Here is a 24398-nt window from a genome sequence, read left to right as displayed (position 1 = left end):
CCTGTGCCCTCTCGCAGTCTGGGACCCCTCAGGAGATAACGACCTGCTGGCTTAGGCCCGCTCCCTGGGGGATTGGGCCTAAGATGGCAATCAGACATCCCTCTGGCAGCCCGGCAGCCCTCGGGGGATATCCACTTGCCAGTGGGGAGCAGGCCTCAGCTGCAGTCGGACATCCTTAGCGCTGCTGAGGAGGCAGGAGAGGCTCCCACCGCCACCGCTGTACTGGCAGCCATCAGCCTGGCTTGTGGCTGAGCAGAGCTCCTCCCATGTGAGAGCGCCCTGACCACCAGAGGGCAGCTCCTGCATTAAGTGTCTGCCCCCTGGTGGTCAGTGTGTGTCATAGTGATCAGTCATTCCCAGTCCTTCTGCTGTTAGGGTTAGTTTGCATATTACCCTGTTACTATATAAGATAGAGGCTTGGTGCACGGGTGGGGGCCGGCTGGTTTGCCCTGAAGGGTGTCCCGGATCAGGGCGGGGGTCCTGCTTGGGTGCCTGGCCAGCTTGGATGAGGGGATGATGGTTGTTTGCAGCTGGTCACACACCCTTCTGGGTGGGGGTCCCCACTGGGGTGCCTGGCCAGTCTGGGTGAGGGGCTGAGGGCTGTTTTCAGGCTGGCAGGTGACTGAAGCTCCCGACCTTTCCTTTTTTTCTTTTTCTTTTTTTAATTTTATTTATTCTGAGATTTATTTACCTTCTATGGCTGTCACTGGAGCTGAGAGCCGGCTTTAGCTCTGAGGCTCGGCTCCAGCTCTGAGGCCTCCGCTGCTGAAAGCAGGTATCAGGGGTTTGTTTGGCTTCTATAATTGAAACACTGTTGCAACTCCAGCTCTGAGGCCTGGCTGGCTGAAAGCAGGTTTCTGGGGTTTGTTTAGCTTCTATAATTGCAACATTGTTTCTTAGAGTGCAACTCAGTGGCGGGCAGCGGTGGGCGGGGAACCTTGGCTTCCTCCGTCACTGGAGCAAGCAAGCCTCCTGTTGGCTTCAGCTGCCTGGCTGCCGGCCGCCATCTTGGTTGGCAGTTAATTTGCATATCACCCTGATTAGCCAATGGGAAGCATGTCGGAGGTATGTTTAATTACCATGTTTGTCTATTACTAGATAGGATAGGCATATGTCTCTAAAGAACATATTGCTAATTTTACATAGTTTGGAACTATATAAATGGTATTATGTATGTGTATGTATACATTCACAAATTTAGTGAGTAAAATATTTTAGTAAAATTAAAACTCACAAATTAACTTGCATTTAAAATTAACATTTATTCTCTGCATTAGCCATCTTTTGCTGTGTAACAAACAACTGCTAAATTTCAGTGGTGTACCACTATGATCACTTAATTCTAACGGACAGGTTTGGCAGTCTCTATTTTTCATTTGATTCTTCAAATCTGTTTCCTTCTTTTTTATCCATAGTTTCCATTTTATATTGTATTTGGAAGCATTGCTGTTCTTTTTAAAAAGTTTTTTTGAGTAATCTACTTATTTCTGTTGAATTTTGCTTATTATGCATAGTTTTACATTTTGAGTTCATTTTTTATTATGCCTTCAATTGTGGAAATGCTTATGAGACCTGAGTTAATACTACTTTCTCCCAGGGGGAATTTGCAGTTGAGGACACTGTCAACCCAGGGCCACTTAATTCCTAGGCTTAAGATTTTCTCAACGTACAAGTAGTTTGAACTTGAACTTGAAGCCCTTGTGAAGGTTGGTTTGTTTATAGATTTCCAGGGAATACTCTCTTTCCCCCTCCCTAAACACGAATAAACCTAGACTTGGCAGAACTTTCCTTATAGCATCCCTCTGGGGTATTTATTTTTTCATAGTTTATTACTTTTATTGATGATCTAGTCCTTTATTGCCAGGCTTTATTATGTGCTTATCTGTAGTCTGACCTCCCATATTATATAGTGTAAAGGTTTGGCTTTATCCTATGCAAACTGTTAATTCTGAAAGCCCTTCAGCATGGTCCAATAGAATTTTCTGTAACTGGAAATACTATATATCTGTGCTAATACAGCAGTTATAGCCATATTTGGAATGTGGCTAGTTTGAGAAAGTAAAGGAACTTAAAATTTTACCTAACTAATTAGTTTAAAATTAAATAGCTACATGTGCCTAGTGGCTACAGTATTGGACAGTGCAGCTTGGTTATGAGAGATTGTCAAATGTCTCTAAGGGCAGTTGCTGGCATCATTGCCTATACTCTCTGTGCTTCTATTTATTTATTTTTGTCTTTGAGCTTCTTGTGAGCTTTGCTGTGTATTTAAAAGGTTAATTCTCATATTTTGTCAAGCATTTTTAGGTGCCATCTAATAAGAGGGTGTACAAACCATTTGGGCACAAAAGTCTTGGAAACTGATATTTCTGATAGCTTTAGTTTTAGTTGGAGATGTTCTTATCTTGAATGATAAAAATTGAATGATAAAAATTGAAAAATTCATAGTAGAGTGCTAGAAGTTTCTCAAGTAGAAACTGATTATGAAGTTAAAAATTATGAGAAAGAATTATTTTGTCTTCCTTCTTCTACAAAGAATTTAAGTATGTTAAAAGATGAAAATATTAATAAAAACATAGAGATGCCCAACCAACAACTGAGTTACACCAGCCAGTGCTGAAACAACTCTTGATATCTTAGGAACTTCAATCCAGAAATAATTATTTATTTGGCAGCTTATGATTATTGACAAAGGGGCATACTGCTTAGTACAAAGTGCTTTGATGTTGCCATTTCGGTATTTTAAGTTTAAGATTAAAAAATGTGATCCAAACATGAATAAAAAGAAAAGTCTCTGGGCAGAGATTAGACTGTACAAGTGTAAGTAAACGAACTCCTGGGTCATCTGTGAACATTTCATTTACTTTGTGTATTTTTAACATGGGATTGCCTTCCTGTGTCATCATTCAGCATGTTCAACCTCATAGTTCCTGGGAGGGCAAACAAATCTAATAGACTCAGTGAAACACCATTCATAAAGAATATTGATAGTGAGAAACTTCCATCATGTATTCTAAAACTAACATGTAGATAAGTTTCGGATTTTCCATATAACTTCTCATTTCCTTTGTGGTAATTGGATTATCTGGAAATGAAATCATTTAATAGTATCTACAGTATAGATAAAGAAGAAAGCATGTGGGATGAGGGTCAGGTCATTACGTGATAGCACTATGATTGTATGCCACTGTTAATTACAGTAGTGGAGCCATACTGTTCATACAGAATGGTCAGTTTGTAAATTTATACTTTCCATGTATATTACACACATGAGTAAAGTGTATATATGGGGCAAGCGTTATTTCTTCAAAGAATGTTATCCTAACTTTATCTCTTAGGACCCGTTATCCTAACTTTATTATCTGTTTTAGAAGCAGAGGTCCTTAGTATTATTCCATTTTCTTAATTGATTTAGCAAATAAAGTAACCATCATTTCTTGTGATTGAAGGAAGCTACATATCAGGTAGCACAAGTATACTAGTACATTTTGTATCTAATTTGATCTTATCTGTGGAATTTCATATATTAGATTTGGGGAGGTATTTATGCATCCATTGGTATCCTATATAGTAAAAGGGTAATATGCCTGCCAGCACCGGGATCAGCGGAGCTGAGAGGCCTCCCAGCACCGGAATCAGTGTGACAGGGGGCAGCGCCCAAACCCCCTGATCGCCCTGCGGCTCTGTGTGTGAAAGGGAGCGGGGCTACAACCTCCCTATCCGCCCTGCTCTGTTCGTGACAGGGGAAGGCGCCCCAACCCCTGATCAGCCCTGCTCTGTGTGTGACAGGGTGTGGCGCCCCAACCGCCCCCCCCCCCTCCACGGGCCCTGCTCTGTGTGTGACAGGGTACGGAGCCCCAACCCCCCTGATGGGCCCTGCTCTGTGCGTGACAGGGGGCAGCGCCCCAACCCCCTGATTGGCTCTGCTCTGTACGTGACAGGGTGGCGCCGCAACTTCCCCATTGACCCTGCCTTGAGTGTGACAGGGGGCGGTGCCCCAACCCCCCAATCGGCCCTACCCTGAGCGTGACTGAGGGTGGCATCGCAACCTCCCGATCCGCCCTGCTCTGTGCATGACAGGGCGGCGCCCCAACTTCCCAATCAGCCCTGTTCTGAGCCCGACCAGGGGCTGCACCTTGGGATTGGGCCTGCCCTCTGCCACCTGGGAGCAGGCCTAAGCCAGCAGGTCGTTATCTCCTGAGGGGTCCCAGACTGCGAGAGGGCACAGGCCGGGCTGAGGGACCCTTCCTTCCCCCCTCTCCCCCCCCAGTGCACAAATTTTTGTGCACCGGGTCTCTAGTATTTAAATAAAGCATTAATATTAATTTATGCCTCATTTAAAATACATTAATCAAGAAAGGAAATTTGTGAAATTTTTTTTATTATTGATTTCAGAGAGGAAAGGAGAGGGAGAGAGAAATAGAAACATTAATTATGAGAATCATTGATTGGCTGCCTCCCTCATGCCCCCTACTGGGGATCGACCCAAAACCCAGGCATGTGCCGTGAACTATGACCTCCTGGTTCACAGGTCAATGCTCAACCACTGAGCAACACTGGCTGGGCAGAAAGGAAATTTATAATGTAAATTTTAGCAAAAGGTTAAATATATTTATACTAATACAAGGTGATGCTTTTCACCCAAGTGAAAAGAATAAAATACAAAATTTTGTATGTAATGTTTTTAAATTATATTTAAGAAATAGTTACAAAAAATGCCTTGAAAAGAAATATACCCCAAATATACCCTAAATATAGCAGTGTGGTGTTGTGATATAATTTTTTCTACTTTGGTATTGTTTTCAACTTTTTTAAATCAGTGAAACCATATTACTTTTATAGTGAGGAAAATGCTCATTTTTAGAGAAAATCTATAGCAATAACTTTGATAAGCTTTATTTGGTCGTGTATATAAATAATTTGTATCCAATCATAGTAAATTTAGCAGGTGTGGTGTGCTGTATTTACTCTAGCTGGAGTGCTTGTTTAATATTAAGACAAAGATCACCTTACTGAGTTTCTGTATGGTAATTACTTTATACAGTTTATTTACATTTGAGGTAACTTCTTATAGAAAAAGAAAAATAGAATGGGATCATGATGTTCTAAAGATAGATTGCCATTTTTTTATGTTTACATTAGAGGCCCGGTGCATGAAATTGGTGCACTTGGCGGTGGGGCAGGGGGGGTGGGTCCCTCAGCCCAGCCTGTGCCCTCTCACAGTCCAGGAGCCCCACAATCAATCACCCCCACAGAGGGAGTCCCTGCCCACCTGCCTCAGCACCACCACCAGGTAGCCAGGGCCTCCCTCTTTGGGGTGATTGATCATGGAGCTCCGCCATCAATCGCCCCAAAGAGGTAGGCCCTAACCACTTGGCCGGGGATCTGATGGATTGCCCCCACAGAGGGAGGCCCTGCCCACTCGCCACAGCCTGCCGGTTGGTGGCCTGGGCCTCCCTCTTTTGGGCGATCGTGGAGCCCCCGAATTGATCGATCGCCCTGCTGGCTGGTGGCTTGGTCCTCCCTCTGCAGGGCAATCATTGGGTCATGGCCGGGCCCTCAACCAGTCACGTTATACTTGCCTTGGCTGGTCTGGCGCCAGTGGGTGTCATAGTGTGGTCATTGGAAGGTCGTCCCGACTATCGTTCTGCTGTTCGGTCTTTTGGTCGATTTGCATATTATGCTTTTATTATTATGGATGACACCAAGAGGTTCTTTTGGACATAGAAAATTTTAAACTAAATTATTTTCATCTCCATTTAGAAAACTTAATTTTAAATACTTTCACAAAATATGACTTATTTCTCGTTTTTTGACTAGGACATGTATTCCTCCGAGAAATCTTGGACAGCAGATTTTGGCTTAATATCTGATTGGGGCAACATACAGAGACATTTCCAGTCATGAGTAAGTGTCCTTCTTTATTTCATTTCAATGGTCTCAGGAGCATGTGCAATGCTGTATATAAAAAGAGAAAAAAATTATTACTGGAAAAATTGGAATTATGTCACTTCATCCAAGAGATTGGATAATCTGTTTTAGCCCAGTACTGTGCACTTGTCTCTGTTTAAACAAGGAATTGCTTTTTGATGTTTGATTTATTCTAAGAAGTTAGATGTGGTAAGAAAATCTGTGTTATTAGCTTCTTGGCTGATTTATGGTTCTATTATCTATAATTTTTTTATTGACTAGCTATTGGAAAATGACTCATTAGAAATATGAAGCAGGGAAAATTGCAGTTGACCTTAATCAGCAGATGTTTTATTGTGTGAAATTTGATTATTGAGTAACATGGGTTGATACTATGTTCAAGCACAAAATTAAACAAAAAAAGAATAATAAAGTTCTCTTTATCGACATCTTTGATGGAACAAGGTACCAAATCTATTCTATAGACTTAAACCACATTTGATGTAGATTTTATCTTCTCAGTTGTATATGTAATGTTTTTTGTCATTTCTAGCCACTTCTGCTTGTGAATAGGAAAACTGGATTTTACTATTTTGTGTTAACTGTTTACTTTTAGAGAGTGAGGACAGAGTTCAGATTTTACTCTATCATAACCCTGATAACTTTGATATATGACAGCTTTTTCGATTATGAAAATTTTGGGAAGGAGTGAGCATTTCTTTATTATTATAATATTAGGGAGTTTAAAGTTCTTCACATATTATTCATATTATGCAGGATGGGACAAAATGAGGTTTACAGTTGTTCACATGGAATATAATACAACTAGAGGCCCGGTGCACAAAAATTTGTGCACTTGGGGAGGAGGGGTGTCACTCAGCCCAGCCTGTGCCCTCTCACAGTCTGGGACCCCTCAGGGGATGACCACCTGCTGGCTTAGGCCCGCTCCCCGGGGGATTGGACCTAAGATGGCAATCAGACATCCCTCTGGCACCCCGGCAGCCCTCGGGGATGTCCACTTGCCAGTGGGGAGCAGGCCTCAGCTGCAGTCGGACATCCTTAGTGCTGCTGAGGAGGCAGGAGAGGCTCCCACCACCACTGCTGTACTGGCAGCCATCAGCCTGGCTTGTGGCTGAGCAGAGCTCCTCCCATGTGTGAGCGCCCTGACCACCAGAGGGCAGCTCCTGCATTAAGTGTCTGCCCCCTGGTGGTCAGTGTGTGTCATAGTGATCAGTCATTCCCAGTCCTTTCGCTGTTAGGGTTAGTTTGCACATTACCCTGTTACTATATAAGATAGAGGCCTGGTGCACGGGTGGGGGCCGGCTGGTTTGCCCTGAAGGGTGTCCCGGATCAGGGCGGGGGTCCTGCTTGGGTGCCTGGCCAGCTTGGATGAGGGGATGATGGTTGTTTGCAGCTGGTCACACACCCTTCTGGGTGGGGGTCCCCACTGGGGTGCCTGGCCAGTCTGGGTGAGGGGCTGAAGGCCGTTTTCATGCTGGCAGGTGACTGAAGCTCCCAACTGCTCCTGTTTTTCTTTTTCTTTTTTCTTTTTCTGGGCCAGCTTTAGCTCTGAGACTCGGCTCCAGCTCTTAGGCCTCCGCTGCTGAAAGCAGGTATCTGGTTTGTTTGGGTTCTCTGATCGAAACACTGTTTCAACTCCAGCTCTGAGATCCGGGCTGGCTGAAAGCAGGTTTCTGGGGTTTGTTTAGCTTCTATATTTGTAACAGTGTTTCAAGCTGCAAGCTCAGAGGCCGGCAGCGGCAGGCGGGGAACGTTGGAGTCCTCCGTCACTGGAGCAAGCAAGCCTCACGTTCGCTTCAAGCTGCCTGGCTGCCGGCCGCCATCTTGGCTGGCAGTTAATTTGCATATAGCCCTGATTAGCCAATGGGAAGGGTAGCAGAGGTATGTTTAATTACCATGTTTCTCTTTTATTAGATAGGATTATCTAATAATAGACAAACATGGTAATTAGCCATACCTCCGACACGTTTCCCATTGGCTAATCAGGGCGATATGCAAATTAACTGCCAACCAAGATGGCGGCCGGCAGCCAGGCAGCTGAAGCCAACAGGAGGCTTGCTTGCTCCAGTGACGGAGGAAGCCAAGGTTCCCCGCCTGCCGCCACCCAGCTCTGAGCTGCACTCTATGCAACTATGTTGCAATTATAGAAGCTAAACAATCCCCAGAAACCTGCTTTCAGCCAGCCAGGCCTCAGAGCTGGAGTTGCAACAGTGTTTCAATTATAGAAGCTAAACAAAGCCCAGACCTGCTTTCAGCAGCGGAGGCCTCAGAGCTGGAGCCGAGCCTCAGAGCTAAAGCCGGCTCTCAGCTCCAGTGACAGCCATGGAAGATAAATAAATCCCAGAATAAAAAAGAAAAAAAGAAAAAAAGGAGAGGTTGGGAGCTTCAGTCACCTGCCAGCCTGAAAACGGCCTTCAGCCCCTCACCCAGACTGGCCAGGCACCCCAGTGGGGACCCCCACCCAGAAGGGTGTGTGACCAGCTGCAAACAACCATCATCCCCTCATCCAGGCTGGCCAGTGGGGACCCCCACCCTGATCCAGGACACCCTTCAGGGCAAACCAGCCGTCCCCTACCCGTGCACCAGGCCTCTGTCCTATATAGTGAAAGGGTAATATGCCTCCCAGCACCGGGATCAGCAGAGCCGTGAGGCCTCCCGGCACTGGGATCAGCGTGGCAGTGGCGGCGCCCCAACCCCCTGATCGGCCCTGCTCTGTGTGTGACAGGGGGCGGTGCCCCAACTCCCCTATCGGCCCTACTCTGTGAGTGACAGGGGGGAGCTCCTCAACCCCCTGATCAGCCCTGCTCTGCATGACATGGGGGAGCTCCCCAACCCCCTGATCGGCCCTGCTCTGTGCGTGACAGGGTATGGAGCCCCACCCCCTCGATGGGCCCTGCTCTGTGAGTGACAGGGGGCAGTGCCCCAACCCCCGATTGGCCCTGTTCTGTGCATGACGGGGTGGCGCCGCAACCTCCCCATTGACCCTGCCTTGAGTGTGACAGGGGGCAGTGCCCCAACCCCCCAGTTGGCCCTACCCTGAGCATGACTGAGGGTGCCATCGCAACCTCCCGATCCGCCCTGCTCTGTGCATGACAGGGGGCGGCGCCCCAACTCCCCAATCCGCCCTGCTCTGAGCCTGACCAGGGGCTGCACCTAGGGATTGGGCCTGCCCTCTGCCACCCGGGAGCAGGCCTAAGCCAGCAGGTCGTTATCTCCCGAGGGGTCCCAGACTGGGAGAGGGCACAGGCTGGGCTGAGGGATCCCCCCTCCCCCCTGAGTGCACAAATTTTTGTGCACGGGGCCTCTAGTTAAATAATAATATAAGAATAAACTCTGTGTTTTGCATACTCACAACTGTAAACCTAGTTTTGCCCCACCCTGTATTTACCTTAATGTTGACCAGAGTACCTTTTCTTATCAACAGTTTAAATAATTAGGCAATCTATAATAATAAAAGCATAATATGGTAATTAGACCAGATGTCCTTCTGGACGTCCTTCCTTCTGGACAAAGCTGCAGTGGGCGGGGGCCACAGCAGAGGCGGCCATGGTGGTGGCGGCAGGGGGCCAAGGCCCTTGCACGAATTTTGTGCATCAGGCCTCTAGTTGATAAATGAAAATGAAGCTGTTGTTATTGTGGTATCTTTGAGTGCTTTCTACTAAGAATAATATTGCAAGAGGTAGTCTTTGAGTTTTTAGACTTTCTAGTGTGCACATTTTCACAGTGGTGCACTCCGGATACACAAGGATAGTTGCCAGATGAGTTCAAATACAGATTAAGAAAGAAGTTTCTTTTGTTATTTCAGCTCCATTCATATGAAGTTTTGTGAGAATGTTTATCTGATGCAGTGATTTTCAACTGGTATGCTGCAAGAGTTTTTAAAACAGGCAATGCCTGACTAGTCAGGGGCACTGATATCTTTTCCCTTAGATTGTCAAATAAAAAAATGATAGCAGCCAACACAACAATAGCCATTCAGTATAAATGAATAAAAATTATACCTACTTTTTTTGTTTGTTCGGATCGGCAAAAAATATAATATTGGTGTGCTGCAGAATTTTAGTAATTAGTTTATGTGTGCCATGGGATGAAAAGGTTGAAAATCGCTGATCTAATATAAAGTGCCAACTCTAATTAATGTGGTGATATTAGTTTGTGAAACTTAGAAATGTCAAGCCTTTTAACTTAAAAAATACTTACATTTTTGAAATTTAACTAAATTTTGTTTTACTCTGCAATCTTAATATTCTATTAGTATCACTGTTACATATGGTTACTTCTTTGAGCTCAGGTACCACGTATCTTTCCTTTCTGAGTCTCAGTATCTAACAATGTCTTGTACACAGCTGCCCCTAAGAACACAGAGCCCTGTTATTATATGTAAATTACAATGGCTATATTTCATTTGCAAGATTTTTTGGTATGTTTGTTAATCCTCACCTGAGGATATTTTTCCATTGATTTTAGATAGAGTGGAAAGGAGGGAGGGGGATAGGGAGAGAGAAATATGGATGTGAGAGAGACATCAATTGGTTGCCTGGGGATTGTACCTGTAACCCAGATATGTGCCCTTGATTGGGAATTGAATTGAGCCTGGGAACCTTTGGTGTATGGGAGTGAGGCCATAACACTGTCCAGGGCTGTAAGATTTTTTTATCGGTTCTTTTTTAGATCCACTAGTTGTTTTCTCACCTCTCCTTGTTTTTTTTTTTTTTTTTTGTATTTTTAATTTTCTGGTTCTTTTTTATTCCTTCATCTCATTATGAGCTTTTTACATGTTTATTTTAAAGTCTTTCTTAGATCACTGGATTATTTTTAAATTTTCTGTCCAGTGAATTTATGTTGTGGTTTTTATGTTGCTATCATTGGTGTTTTCTTTATGTTCTATAAGTTTTCAGGCACATTTTGATGAGGATTCTTTTTCTTTCTCTTATTTTCTCTGTCTATCTCTTTTTGTGATTGGTCTAGCAGACTTCGAGTTGCCTCTTGTCTGGCTTCGGTGTTCCCAGATCAGAATCTGGTCTTGTGTTAGTGGATCAGAGCTTGGCCCCATAGTGACGTTGGGGATATGACAGACTCAGTCACTGAGTCAGCTGGCATTAGGTCAGCAGCATCCTAAGCTGTAGCCTCAGTGCAGTTAGCAGAAGTCTTTTTCAGTCTGGTTTCATAATCAAGAAGTGCCACCCTGTCCTTGGTTTTAATCTAAGAGCTTGGCTACTACCTTGCTTTATATGGAACCCTTGTATTTACGATTACCCTAGAATCAACTTCCTGCTGATTTTCCTGCTTTGGGGCCCAGAGCCCAGGAGGCCTCCTGGCTTCAGCTTGGCTCACACTTTGTGTTCCTGTTAGATTTTTGATCCATAGAGATGTTTAACATGTTTTGGGATGTAGGTATGTTGATGATTTGTTTTTATATTTTATCTGGAATTTCTGTTTGTTGCCAAGACAGGGGAGCCACAAAGAATGAACAATGCCACTGGTGTTAAAATAAGCCCCAAAGCCCTGGCCAGTGTTGCTCAGTGGTCAAAGTGTCAAACTGCGACCTAAAGGCTCTTGGGTTCGATTCCTAGTCAAGGGCATGTATCTGGGTTTTGGGTTCGCTCCCACCCCCTGGTCTGGATGTTTGCTGGAGGCAACCAGTTGATGTGCCTCCCTCACATTGATGTTTCTCTCTCTGTCCCTCTTCTCCCTCCCTCCTTTACACTCTCTCTGAAAAACCAATGGAATAAATATATTCTCTGGTGATGATTAACAAATCAACAAATAAAGCCCAATGTCCTTATTTCACATTTAAGATTAAAAGAAAAAAATCAGTTTCTGCTTAGTTCCCTAGTTCCTAGAGTTCCTCTGTCATCCTTGTACCACTCAGCTGGTTAGGTGAGTCCCATTGCCCTTCCTCTCTATAGCACTCTGCTTGCCTCATTCTGGTACCTATCATACTGTATTAAAATCAACTGCTTAAGAGCCTGTGTTCTGAACTTCTGCATTGCACTATCTTTTCTGCTCTCCTGTGTTTTTAATAAGAGAAACCTAGTAGAAGGCTTTGAAATGCCTAGAAAGAAAAAGGGTGCCTAAGAGAGGGATACTGTTTGAACTGATCACATGTACTGAGGTATGCTCAGATAGCTAAGCTCATCACTTCTTTAAAAACAAAGCCAATTGATACGAGTTCTCATACTGACATAGTAATTTTTTAAAACTTTACTCTATGATGCAGTTCCAAGGCAGGCAGCAGAAATGAAAATAATGAAGCATAGAAATGGATTTTAATGTAATGTTAGACTTTATTAAATTTCACTGAAGTAAAAAAAAAAAAATCAACTGCTTATTCATTCTTATCTAGTCTATAGATTCTTGAGGGCACAATTTTATTGCTAGTGCTAAACACTATTCCTGGCACTTAATGGTGTTCAATAAATAGTGCATAGATTTGGGTGTTTCTAAGTAATGTCCTTAGAATGTGGTAGTTATTCCACATATTTTAAGGTGAAATTTGAGCTATTGCCCTGAAGAGACAGAGACAGACAGAGATAGACAGAAGGAGACAGAGAGTGAGAGAAAAAGAAGGGGGGAGGGGAAGAGAGAGAGAGAGGGAGAGAGACAGAGACAGGATGAAGCATTCCAAGTAGTTGGAGCCCTGGGAGAGTTATACGAAAGTTTGACTACTGGTAGTTGTTACCAAGTAGTTGAACATTCTGGAGATTAGAGATAGGAAAGGCCAGGCCATGTACATTCCAGGAAGTTTGAAATTTATCTTGTAGGGTTTAAGGAACTATTTAAGGATTTCAATGAGGAAAGCACTTTAAGGTTTCATTCTGGAAAAATTATTCTGACAAGTAGACATTTTTGTTAGACGTAAACTAAAAAGATCAGTTATAAGCAGTTTTTGCCTTTTCTAGCTTTGTTCTTAGTTTTCAGCTCTTTGCAGTCTCCCTTTGAAATAGACTTTAAGTTCTCTTTCTTGTTCTTGCCAATTTGATGATTTTGCCTTGTGATATAAGTCATCCTTGAGTGGACCATTCAAGGTGAGGGCATGTTGTGGTGGTTACGTTATGCTGCAGTTACCAGGGAGTGGGAACTGAATTTATCAGCGTTCCTGTTTTTGAAAAAGAAATATTGGAGAAGCTAATTTACATTCCCACCAACAGTTTATGAGGGTTTCCTTTTTCGCCATATCCTCTCCAATCTTGTTATTTCTTGTCTCGTTGATAATAGCCATTCAAACCGGTGTGGTGATATTTCATTGTGGTTTTGTTTTCATTTACCTGAAATTATTGATATTGAACACCTTATGCGCCTTTTGGCCATCTGTATATCTTCTTTGAAAAAATGTCTGTTTAGATCCTCTATCCATTTTTTAATTGAAAAAATTTTTGTTTGCTATTGGTTGTATGAGTTCCTTAGATATTTTGAATATTGGATTTGTGATTTGCAAATATTTTCTCCCATTTGTTGATGGTTTCCTTTACTATACAGAGCCTTTTAGTTTGATGTAGTATCACTTATTTATATTTACTTTTGTTGCCTTTGTCTTTGGAGTCAGTTCTAAAAAATCAATGCCAGGATCAATGTCAAGGAGCTTATTACCACGTATGTTTTCTTTTGGAGTCTTATGGTTTCACATCTTACATACAAATCTGTAATACATTTTAATTTTTGTGTATGGTATAAGATAATGGTCTAGTGTCATTATTGTGCATGCGGCTGACCAGTTTTCTCATTACCATTTATTGAAGAGACTGTCTTTCCCCCATTGTATATTCTAGGCTCCTTTTTTATAAATTATTTGAGTATATATGTATGGATTTATTTATGGCCTTTCTATTCCATTCCATTGATCTATGATAGATAAATGGATAAATAAGATGTCATATATACATACAAAATAGAATACTGTTCAGCCATAAAAATAAAATCTTGCCATTTGCTTCAACATGAATAGACCTTAAGGTATTATGGTAAGTGAAATATGTCAGACAGAGAAAGACAGATCCTGTATGATTTCACTTTATTTAAAATTAAAAACAAATAAACAAACAAAACAAAACTTATAGATTGGTGGTTTTCAGAGAAGAAGGTGGTTGTATGGGTGAAATGGGTGAAGGGGATCAATTATATGGTGACAGGTGGTAACTGGAATTATTGTGATGATCACTTTGTAGTATATACAAAGACCAAATTATTATGTTTTTAAATAATTATGTAACTAATATAATGTTATATAACAATTTTCCCTCAATTAAAAATTTATAGGTTATATGTTGAAATGATAATACTTTGGATAGATTGAGTAAAATATATTAAAAGTAAAAAAGAAGAGGTTCTAAAAAATATTAGAGAAGCAATATTTAAAAGCTAGAAAGAGCCCTGGCCGGGTAGCTCAGTTGGTTGGAGCGTTGTCTGTAAACCAGAAGGTTGCGGATTTGATTGCTGGTCAGGGCACATACCTAGGTTGGGGGTTTGATCCTTGGTTGGGGCACATATAGAAAGCAACTGAACTATGTTTCTCCCACACATGGATCTTTCTCTCTCTCTCTCTCTCTCTCTCTCTCTCTCTCTCTCTCTCTCTCTCTCTCTCTCTCTCTCTCTCTCTCTATCTTCCCCCCTCCCCCTTTATACCCCCCCCCCCCATCTATCTAAAAATCAATAAAAAAAAAACATCTTAGGTTGAGGTTTAAAAAAACAACAGGAAGATACGTCATTAATGTCTAGATAGAATTTCCAAATCTAGATTTGGGTGATATTGATGGGTAACTAAAATTTCCAGTATTTCTTTATAGAGTAGAAGAAAGGTTGGATATTTGTATGTCTGGGGGGATTTATCTCTGCAGGATTTCCTAACCCTTCCCATGTCATGAACTGCTTAGACAGAGAAAGCATGTGGGATAAACTGATAGAGCTGTTTGAAGCTTGGAGTCCACTGGTGTTGACACCTCAGGCAAAACTGCCCTTTGTGCCCAACTACCTTGACAGCAGAGGGGATCACTTTCTCCACACACCCTGAAACACTAGTTGGGATGTCTCAACTATAAGGTTTGGAGAATTTGTTAAATGCTTTAGGATGTTTTTCAGCTTTTAGTCTAGATCTTTATAAATTCTGAAGCTGAATTTTTATGAAAAATGTATCATATGATGCTATGATGTGGTCATTTCATTGTGAATTGTTAACTTTTACAATCTACAAAAAGCCTTTTGATTTTCATTCTTTAAGTTCTCGTTTTTCAGTATTTGCATATTTTGCAATGCTTAGCATTAATCAGAAATATTCAAAATTCTGTTTTACTAGGTGGTGCTAAAGATGAAATGATGTATTTAAAGCATGCCTGTAATTAGAAGTGGACCTCTTAGATCTTTAATGGAGATAATAAGAGTAGTTGATGTAATGCCAGATCATATGTAGGTGATCATTTTGATGGAATATGTTTTTAAAAAGCCCCCCATAAGCCCCCAAAACCAAAAGTGATTATTTAGGTTACTACTTAATTTTCTTTTCCCAAGTTTTAAGTTAAAAGAAAGTAAAGCCTATTTGCTCTATTTTTAAATTTTAATCTTCAAGCAAGTTTTGTTCTGTAACTAATTACATGACATGTTTCCTAAGAGAGTCTTTCTGGATGTTAATTCTCTTACTGGGCACTTCAGGAGGGAATCTATTATGTTGGATTGTTTGATCCTGCCCTTTGGTCTAATGGAGTGAGTGTTTTGAGGTCACTTCTGGGTATGAAATGTTTCTCATTGAGCTGAGGAAAAAGTAATGGCAGTGGATAATTTGTAATGTAGTGGTATTTGTAGCTTCCCATTAGAGGAGGAGTAAATATCTTGATCTACTGTAGTAGTAGACTAAGAGTTCATACTGAAGTGAAGAACAATTTGTTTTAATATTTACTATAACACTCAATGTTGTAAATAATTGAGTAGATTGCTAAGTCCTTTAATGGTGGTTGAAGGATTCTTCTGCGTCTTCCTAAATAGAAAAATCTCCCAGCAAGTTATAAAAACATTTCTCCTAGGTATGGGCTAAAAGTTCTGTCTAGGACAATAGCTTATTTAGATATATATTCTGTTTTATTGAATAGCTTTGTACCTCAGAAGTTGGCAGAAATTAAAGAAAATTTAAGTTGAATTAATTGTGTTTTAAATACTGGTGTATCTGCATTTAACAGAATCTTTAAAGAATCCCCCCTGTGAATTATAAAAAGTATCAATTTGTTAGGACCCATATATGTTTGATAAATTTAGATTTTGGAATATAAAGTTTTACATGTCAGTCATTCTTAAAATGAATATACAATCAGTGATTCTTAATGGGGGAGGTGAATTTGGAAATGTATGCAGACTTTTTGGTTGTCATAGTTATTGGGGGAGCCCATTGCCTTTTTATGGGCAGGGGCCAGGTAGAGTGCATAACAGTCTCTGTTGAGAAACACTGTGTATAGCCTATCAGAATCATGGCAGCAATAAAATGTGGGTAAGGTGATAAAGAATGTCAGCAAAAACTGCTTCTCAGAAAATTTACTAGATCAATTTTTATTGTATTAATATTGATCATTTAAAATGGAATATACTTTATTTTTAGCTAATTTATCTCCTTTTTGACCACTTACTGCAGAAAAGTGAATAATTCTTAGTTTGATACTATGGGGAATTAAATGTGAATTTAATGAAGCATTTCTTTTTTAAAAAAATATATATTTTATTGATTTTAGAGAGGAAGGGAGAGGGAGAGAGAAATATCAATGATGAGAATCATTGATTGGCTGCCTCCTGCACGCCCCCTTCTGGGGATCAATCCCACAACCCAGGCATGTGTCCTTGGCCGGAATTGAACCTGGGACCCTTCAGTCCACAGACTGACGCTCTATCCATTGAGCCAAACCAACTAGGGCGAAGCATTTCTTATAGAGTATATTCAGTTATAATATTTTAAGTTCTTGTTAGGAGATGATTTGCATTATTTTACATATTTTGTTTCATATTTTTCAAAATGACAAGAAAAGCTGTAAAAATAGTATCCAATATTATTTCCCAAATGCGTTTTATCCTGATTTACCAATTGTTTGTATTTTGTCCATTTATAACTCTGCTGTTTGGTCGATTTACACATTAGCCTTTTATTATATAGCAGTGGTTCTCAACCTATGGGTCCTGACCCCTTTGGAGGTCGAACGACCCTTTCACAGGGGTCGCCTAAGACCATCGGAAAACACATATATAATTACATATTTTTTTGTGATTAATCACTATGCTTTAATTATGTTCAATTTGTAACAATGAAATTGGGGGTCACCACAACATGAGGAACTGTATTTAAGGGTCACGGCATTAGGAAGGTTGAGAACCACTGTTATATAGGATGTAAAATGTCAGGATACTTAACATCCATAGTTATGACTCTTAAAAGTTTAATAATTGCAAGGTGTATTGAAAGCTAGAAAATTGATTTGGAATATTATGCAAAGTGTAAGTGATTGAAATATTGTTTTATAGACAAGTCTGAGACACATGATGCTATACATTAGTTTCTTAAAATGTTTTAAGAGTGATATTTGAGTCTGATTTTAAATTGTTTAAAGAAAGAAATTATATGATTTTGAATAAATAATTTTTTTAATCCTCACCTGATGATATGTTTCTATTGATTTTAGAGAGAGAGGAAGGGATGGGGGAGGAAAAGAAGAAGGGAAAGAGAGAGAAACCATTAATGTGAGAAGCATTGAACAGTTGTCTCCTGCCTGCGCCCCAGCAGGGGACCTCACCCGCAATTTAGTTGTGTGCCCTGACCAGGAATCCAACCTGCAATCTTTTTGGTGCCTGGGACAATGCTCCAACCAGGTGAGCCACCCAGCAGGGGCTGATTTTATTGTTGTACTAACAGATACTTTTTGAGTACCTCCATGTATACTTCTGCTGTGTTGGTCTTTGGGGATATAGACAAAAATAAGACAGTATGGTTCTTGGCCTCATATAGAACATACAACTATTGGGAAACTGATGCTGCACAAGTAGCACAGTATTATTAAAGCAAAAAGGGAAATACAGTGTTTGCAGGAGCAAGGGAGCTGATCTGCAGAGAGGGCAGGAAGGACCACCATTAGGAAATCATTCCAGTTGCTGCCTGGCTAAGTAAAGAAGAAAAGGGAGAGGGTTCTAAGTGGGGAAATAACACGTGTGAAGACCTGGAGTTAAGAGGTTGAAATTAAGATGAAGAAATTAAGGAAAATTCAGCATTGGTTGAGAAATAGGTGGTTGGAGGAGATTAAGTTTATAACTTTGGTTTAGTTAAACACTCTACTGTTTTCCTCCATTTTATACATAATTTTATCTAACTCATCTAAACTAATCTAGTCTCTTCATCTTTCCCAACCTCCTTCTGTTGTTGTTTTAAAAGTATAACCATAATTTTAAAATAAGCACACTTTGAAATGGGGGGGGGGGGGAGTCATTGTAACCCCACTGTATTAAAGCAACTGTTTGCTTTTTTGCGTATGACCCTCTGGTATTGCTCAAATAGTATATATTTTATATAATTGAATTCATAGTGTATATGCAATTTTATATTTGGATTTATAACATTGAATTGTGCTTAGACAATTATATTTCTGTAATTGTTTTTCATAATTAGAATACATAATTACTATATTACTTAAAGGCAATGATGCATCATTTCCCTATATTTTGGTTATTTAGGATGGTTCAATTTTTTTAAATTATTAAAATATATTTTTATTGATTTCAGAGAGGAAGAGAGAGGGAGAGAGAGATAGAAACCTAAGTATGTGTCTTGACCAGGAATCAAACGTTGACCTCCTAGTTCATAGCTCAAAGCTCAACCACCGAGCAATGCTGGTTGGGCTAGGTGGTTTAATTAAAAAAAATATTCACAGAATGACTATCACTGGTGAATTTGCCCTTTTTATTATTTATTAATGGATTAGAGAGAGAGAGAGAGAGAGAGAGAGAGAGAGAGACACTGATTTGTTGTTCCACTTATTTATGCATTCATTGGCGATTCTTGTATGTGACCTGACCAGGGATCGAACCCACAACCTTGGCAGAACCCTCTTACCAACTGAGTTCTCTGGTCAGGGCTGTCCTTTAAAAAAGTAATAACAAAAACACAAACAAAACAAAACCAGAAATAATTCCTTAGGATAGGTTTATAGTATGGAAATGTTTTTGCCTATGTCTTCCTATCTTTCTTAAAAGAGGTTGGAGAGGGTATGAGCACGGGTCCTATAAGCAATCCCACTCAGATACTGAGGGACAATTGAGTTAACTTTTGGGGGAATCAAAAATTATTTGCAGATTTTCAACTGCCTGAGGATTGACTCCCCTAACCTCCCACGTTAAGGTCAACTGTACTATGTATGGCCTTTAATTCACACTAATTTTTCACTTAAGGGTATATTCTCCTGTCATCCTATACTTATTTGGAGGAGTCATCTCAATTGTAATTTATTAATTAATTTTGTGTGTGTTTCATGCCTGTTTCTCATCATAGCGTGGAAGGAGGTTGATCACCCTTGTTATAACCTTCAACTGGCATTGTACCTATTAGGTACCTACTAATAAGCATTGTACATATTAATTGCTTAATCCATTTTGAATGGATGAACCTAATTTCATTGCCTTATCATATTCATGTAATCAATACACTAAGAATTTCTAGATATTGTGAAGATACATTGGGATAATATATTTTTATTTCCCATGTTCATGAAACATATTTTGCACATATTTATAACAGTTTCCACTGAGCTGCAGAGTTGAGAGGTTTCTTGCTTCTTTTTTTCTAAGCAAAATGAATTGCCTTTTGGTAAAGTATTTTTTAAAACTGGTTTTGAAAGAACTGCTAATTTAATTACATCAATACAGGTACTTTTGTTCATAAACACTAACATCTAATATGCTTTGAGATTATGTGAAAGAAGGATAATGCCATCCATAAACACATACTCTGTGCTTCTTTCCACATCCTACAATTTCAGGTCATTTAACCTTCATATCTTCTTTGTTTGGTTTTAGTTTTTTTTCTATGAAAAAAATTCTATGAGTGTAGTTGATTACCTTTTGACAGTGTTAACTTTTAAATACCCACTAGAAATTATTAGGAATTACTGTACAAGCACCTGAACATTATTGGAACAGAAAATAATATAGCTTTTAGGTAGAAAGAATGTATAACATTTTTTTTAGTAACAAACATATGTATTTAATATTGATGAGTTTGTAGCGATTGATTTTTTAAATTCCACAAAAAAATGATTATATCCCACCCTTAAAATTTAAGAAGACTGACAAAGAAATTAAGTATATTAACTTGTTTTAAGCCCAAGAGAAGACCAGTCAGAAGTGAGTTTATAGTTTAATATTCAGTAATCTTTTCTATTTTCAGGCCAGCTGACATCTGGAATATTTACAGATTATTTTTGTCACAAAAAGTGTGGCCTCTCACATTTTTTCCTTCTCATTTATCTACATGTCTTGAAAAATGATGACAGCACTTTTATCCTAAAACATATTTCCAGGAAGTCAAAACAAATTTTCTGAAAAGTGGTTAGAAAAAAATCTAAATTGATGCCAAGAATGAGAAGATGTTGGGATGTTATTCATATGATCAACAAGTTTTTGTAGATGCAGAGCACAATGCAAGTACCCTTGTCTGTGTTGATTGTATAAAAAAGATGTTGATGAAATATTTTAAAATGTGAAAAATGCATACACTTCCAAAAGAGTACAGTGGGGCCTTGACTTACAAGTTTAATTCGTTCCGTGACGGAGCTCGTAACTCAAATTACTCGTATGTCAAATCAAAAAGTGAATGAGTGAGACATGTGATGCTGGGCTGATGTTGTGGCGTTCACTGTGACGTTCGCTACGCCAACTAGCGGTGGGGTATCTGAAGCTGGCTCATAACCCGAATTTTAGCTCGCAACTCAAAGCAAAAAATCGGCCGAGAGAGAGAGAGAGAGAGAGAGAGAGAGAGAGAGAGAGAGAGAGGGCTCGTATCTCGAAAAAACTCGTTAGTCAGGACACTCGTAAGTCAAGGCCCCACTGTATGCATAATAATACTCCATTTTTTAAAAAATCAGCAAAAAAGTACATGAATAAATCTAAAAGGTTGTTAGAGCCTAAGAGAAATTTTTATTTTCTTTTGAATAAGGGACAATTGAGTTAACTTTTGGGGGAACCAAAAGTTGACATATTTTTAGATACTTATTTTCTATAGTAAACATGCATTATTTTGTAATAAGGAAAACTATTAAAGATATATATTGACAAAAAAAGAAAATATACTTTTGAAATTAGTTTGTATTTCTTTACGATTCTAGGAAGTTAAGAGTTGGATTGAATTATCTAACATTTTTTGTTATGAATGGTAGTATGATTTTGCTTTAAAATAATACTGATTGTCTTGGCCTTTACACTTAGGGCTAAACAGGATGCTCCAGTGAACTTGTTCATGGTTTTATTAAATGAATGAGAGAAAGAATACAAATGAGACTAAATTCAATCTGCTTCTTTCCTTCTTCCTCTTTTTTTCTCCCCTTCCTTCCTACCCCTCCTTTCCCCCATCTCCCTCCCTCCCTCCCTCCCTCCCTCCTTCCCTCCCTCCCTCTCCCTCTTTCCCTCTCTCCTTCCCTCCCTCCTTCCTTCCCTCCTTCTTTGTTTTTTTGGAGCATGAGTACTGGTGGGAAAAGATTTTCTTTCTTTACCTAGTTGATTTTCTTCCTTTACCTAGCTGTTTGTTCACTTAAGTCCTGTTATTGACCCCTTTTCATCTGAAAGAAGTTCTTTAAATTGGAGAAAGGAGAATGGCATAAGTTGCAATGTCCAGATAGGTGGACAATAGGGAATGCTTGTATTCCTGGCCTGTTGCATTTCTCTCTTTGTTGTCTCATTTTTATTCTCTTATAGGCATTCTCCCTTGTGTTCTACTTTGGGAATGCTGAGTTTGGAAGTGATAGGGACGAAAAGTAAGTCAGCAGTTTTGGGGTTAGCCAAAAGTTAGTGGTTTTTGAGTGGCCATGTATAATAAAAATACAAATGTAGGAAATAAGATTGAGTTAAGAATTCTCTGTTTAAAAAAGAATTAGATCCCAAGTATTGTCAGCATCTATGAATCCCTTCCACTTCTGGAAACACTCCACTTTCCCATTTATTACACATCAGGCCAATACTTTTTCACTACAAATTCATCAGGTTCTGCCTCGTCTACTTTTTTACTCTTTCCATTCTGTTTCCCATATTTGTAATGTAGTTTTATTGGAGGCCATTTTTTATTGCAGACTTGAAGAGTTATTATTAACGACCTCCATGCAGCTCCAGGTCCCGTGTCTCTGGTGTCTCCCTCATGTGTTTTAATTAGGCAAGCAATACTTATAAAAAGGTTTCACCTAGTAGACTGTCCCTTTATAAGAGGTTGAAATCCCTGTACTATATTAACTAAAATGTTATGATCATGAAATGTGTAAGACTTTATTCATGGATTTCTAATCAGATCATTAGAGACCTTGGCAATTTAGGACCTGCTGGAATAAATGGTTGAACAAACTTTTGCAATCTAAACTCTTGACCTGCATGTTTTCTCTTTACTCCAACTCATTCCTTACATGTAGGCTCAGCCCCAGTATTTGGGTTACTGGTTCAACAGAGCCAGGAAAAACAATAGCTTTGTAGTAAACAGAATGTTATCCAACTGTATATTGTTTACTTTATTGTAAATACTGGTAAACAGTGTTCAATAAATAGTTTTATATTTTTAAAAAAGAATTAGATCACAGCTGTTTGCAGGCAGATCATTGCAAGGGCAACTATAACATTATTTTATTCACCAAGCCATGTTGGATCTCTTGTATATATAGGCAATTAATATTTTTGTTTTAAGCACTCTCTCCAGTTAAACTCTCGATTTTTTTTTAATATATATTTTATTGATTTAGAGAGGAAGGGAGAGGGATAGAGAGTTAGAAACATTGATGAGAGAGAAACATCGATCAGCTACCTCCTGCACATCTCCTACTGGGGATGTGCCCGCAACCAAGGTACATGCCCTTGACTGGAATCGAACCTGGGACCCTTGAGTCTGCAGGCCAACGCTCTATCCACTGAGCCAAACCGGTTTCGGCGAAAACTCTCGATTTTTTAATTTATCTTTTATTATTTCAGATAAAGTCTGAAGAGTAGGATATAGATTAAATATATATTATAGAATTCCTCTGTTATTTTTTAAAGACTTTGTTGAGAACAGTTTTCGGTTTATAGGAAAATGGAGTGGAAAGTACCACGTGTTCCCTTATACCCCCTCATACTACTCTTTACTTTCCCAGGTTCCCCTATTACTAATATCATGCAGTAGTGTGGTACATTTACTACAGTTGATGAGCCAATATTGATACATTACTGTTCACTAAAGTCCATATTTTACATTAGGTTTTATTCTCTGTGCTGTACATTCTATGGGCTTTGACAGATGTATAATGGACATGTACCTACCATCCTATCCTATATAATAAAAGGGTAATATGGAAATTGACTCCGACAGCAGAACAACCAGAATGACCACTGGATCAGTCACTATGAGGCGTGACCACCTCTTAGTCCCTTTCCCCTGCGGGCTTCCGGGAAAGATGGCCCTGATTGCAGACCAGGCCTAGGGACGGTACCCACGCATGGTTTCATGTGCCAGGCCTCTAGTTACAATAGCATAGACTAGTTTAACCACCCTAAATATTCTCTGTGTTCCACCTGCTCATCCTTCTCTCTCTTTTCTCAAGCCCCTGGCAGACACTGGTCATTTTACTCTCTCCATGCTTTTGCCTTTTCCAGAATGTTATATACTTGGAATCAGGCAGTATGTATGGTTTCAGATTGGCTCCTTTCACTTAGCAATATCTGAAGTTCCTCTATGTCTTTTTTTTGGCTTGATAGCTTATTTCCTTCTATTGCTGAATAATATTTCATTGTCTAGATATACCACAGTTTATTCCATTACCTACTGAAGAACATCTTGGTTGCTGACTAGTTTTGGCAATTATAAACAAAACTACTATAAACATTCATATACAGGTTTTTGTGTAGATAGAGGTTTCCAGCTCATTTGGGTAAATAACAGGGAGTACAATTGTTGAATTGTATGGTAAACTGTTTACTTTTGTACAAAGCCACCAAACTTTTCCAAAGTGGGTGTATCATTTAATATTCTCACCAGTGATGAAATAGTTCCTGTTGCTCCACATCCTCAACAGCATTTGGATTCTAACCATTCCAGTAGTTGTGTAGTGGTATCTCATTGTTTGAAATTCCCTAATGACCTAAGATATTGAGCCCCTTTTCATATGCTTAGTTGCCATTTATCTATCATATTTGGTGAGGTGATACAGCTTTTTATAAAACCAAAATGTAATATCTTTAAAGAATTAATAAAATTTGTTCTCTGTAGAAAAGTATAGCGTTCTATCCCCTGAGCA

The 24398-nt window shown here is 39.8% G+C and overlaps 1 protein-coding gene across 3 annotated transcripts in view; it reads left to right on the top strand.

Annotated features, from left to right (window-relative positions):
* USP6NL (USP6 N-terminal like) overlaps positions 1-24398 on the top strand; it is a 177593-nt gene that overhangs the window by 13186 nt on the left and 140009 nt on the right. For all 3 annotated transcript variants that reach the window (XM_059664100.1, XM_059664091.1, XM_059664118.1), the window contains exon 2: positions 5818-5904. In XM_059664100.1, the coding sequence (XP_059520083.1) occupies positions 5901-5904 (4 nt within the window). In that variant the 5' untranslated portion in view covers positions 5818-5900. The remainder of the gene's footprint in view (positions 1-5817; positions 5905-24398) is intronic.

Source organism: Myotis daubentonii, chromosome 1 (genome assembly GCF_963259705.1).
Source record: "Myotis daubentonii chromosome 1, mMyoDau2.1, whole genome shotgun sequence".
NCBI classification, from domain to species: domain Eukaryota; kingdom Metazoa; phylum Chordata; class Mammalia; order Chiroptera; family Vespertilionidae; genus Myotis; species Myotis daubentonii.
Note: the sequence above shows the minus strand (reverse complement) of the source record. Positions and strands in the feature narration are given on the sequence as shown.